Here is a 1,369-nt window from a genome sequence, read left to right on the forward strand (position 1 = left end):
TATATACATGTACACGTACATACGTGTGTACACGTGTATATGCGCTGTGTTTATTACACAAAAGAGATATACATACATGCATATAGGTAAACCTTATTTTAATTTATTTGATTTCCTTTTTTTAGCAGGAACGTAAAATACGACTCGACCAGAGCGCTTCACTCTACACCGTATCATTTTTAAGTTGACGATGGCTAGGAATAACATTTCCGGCTCAGAACGCTGTCACAAACTGGTGTGTAGGCTACACATCACGGGAGAGATCAATATTTTCTAGTACACTATATAGTGAAATATTCACATATGAGTGTATAGATACGTACGTATCGGATAGTTTGTACCCATGTGATCTGGAGCTATCATGTTGTATATACATAAAATTATAGGCAGCTGCGACTGCAAGACTGCAATCTCCCGGGCTCCCCCACAAATAAATAAATACATAATCTGAGAAAATAGAACAAAAGGTAAAATGTTCTTAGGTCTCTTGGGTAAAAATAAAATAATAAATAGAAACCTCAAGTCCGCAACCTCCGTCGAAATGAAATAGTTCTGTTTTATTTTTTTTTAGTAGGCCACATTATGATATTATGATTATGTCCAGTGTCCGACTGTCCAGTTCAAGAGACCTAAGACAGTCCAGTTAGTCCGCCTGAAGAAAAATCTGACAATTTATGACGCATTCAAAAAAAACAAAAAAACAATGTAAATACAAAGTATGTCATGGCCCTCAGTCTTCTGGATCGGGGATCTCCGCGGAAAACATGCATTTTTTAAAGTCCATAAGGGAAATTCAGCACGGCAGCAGAGGGCCATGAACATGTTCAAATATATATAAAACTTTAAACAGCGTTCACTCTTCTCATCTCATGCAGTGAATATGTCTGAATTGAGACAAAGAAAGCAGGGGGTGGGGTCACCCGCACCCGATCTGGACGTCAAATTATTGAACAATTCATATGATAGTAAAAAGATACACAACGATGAGGACATTACAGATCTGGACGGCACAGACTGGTTGATTGCGGCAGCGTTCACTGTGTTAGGAATGCTGACTAGGTTCTACCGCATCGCTGAGCCGCCTGAAATTGTTTTCGATGAGGTTTGTGGTTGTGTTTATGGGATTTTTATTTATTCTTGTCATTGTTTATGACCTAGTTATTAGATATTATAAGACACAGTCGACGGTCCGACAAAAACAATGTAGTAGATAAGCAACTGGGACACGCCAGCTAATATATGCTACTATTTATATTCAGGGTTATACATCAAATCACACTTTCACTGTAGTCTAGAAGCTTTTTTTGCACAGCTTGGTGATGTATATAGAAATCAATTTATATGGTTGCACGACCACCAATTTGCTCGC

At 38.2% G+C, this 1,369-nt stretch overlaps 1 protein-coding gene across 1 annotated transcript; it reads left to right on the forward strand.

Moving 5' to 3' along the window:
- Positions 1-880: 880 nt before the first annotated feature.
- On the forward strand, positions 881-1,102 carry SARC_15744 (hypothetical protein; the record flags this gene model as incomplete). The annotated part of the gene is made up of 1 exon (XM_014290142.1): positions 881-1,102. A coding segment is annotated over one exon (222 nt), but the record flags the coding sequence as incomplete, so codon positions are not given.
- Between the last annotated feature and the right edge of the window lie 267 nt (positions 1,103-1,369).

Source organism: Sphaeroforma arctica (assembly GCF_001186125.1).
Source record: "Sphaeroforma arctica JP610 unplaced genomic scaffold supercont1.6646, whole genome shotgun sequence".
NCBI lineage: Eukaryota > Ichthyosporea > Ichthyophonida > Sphaeroforma > Sphaeroforma arctica.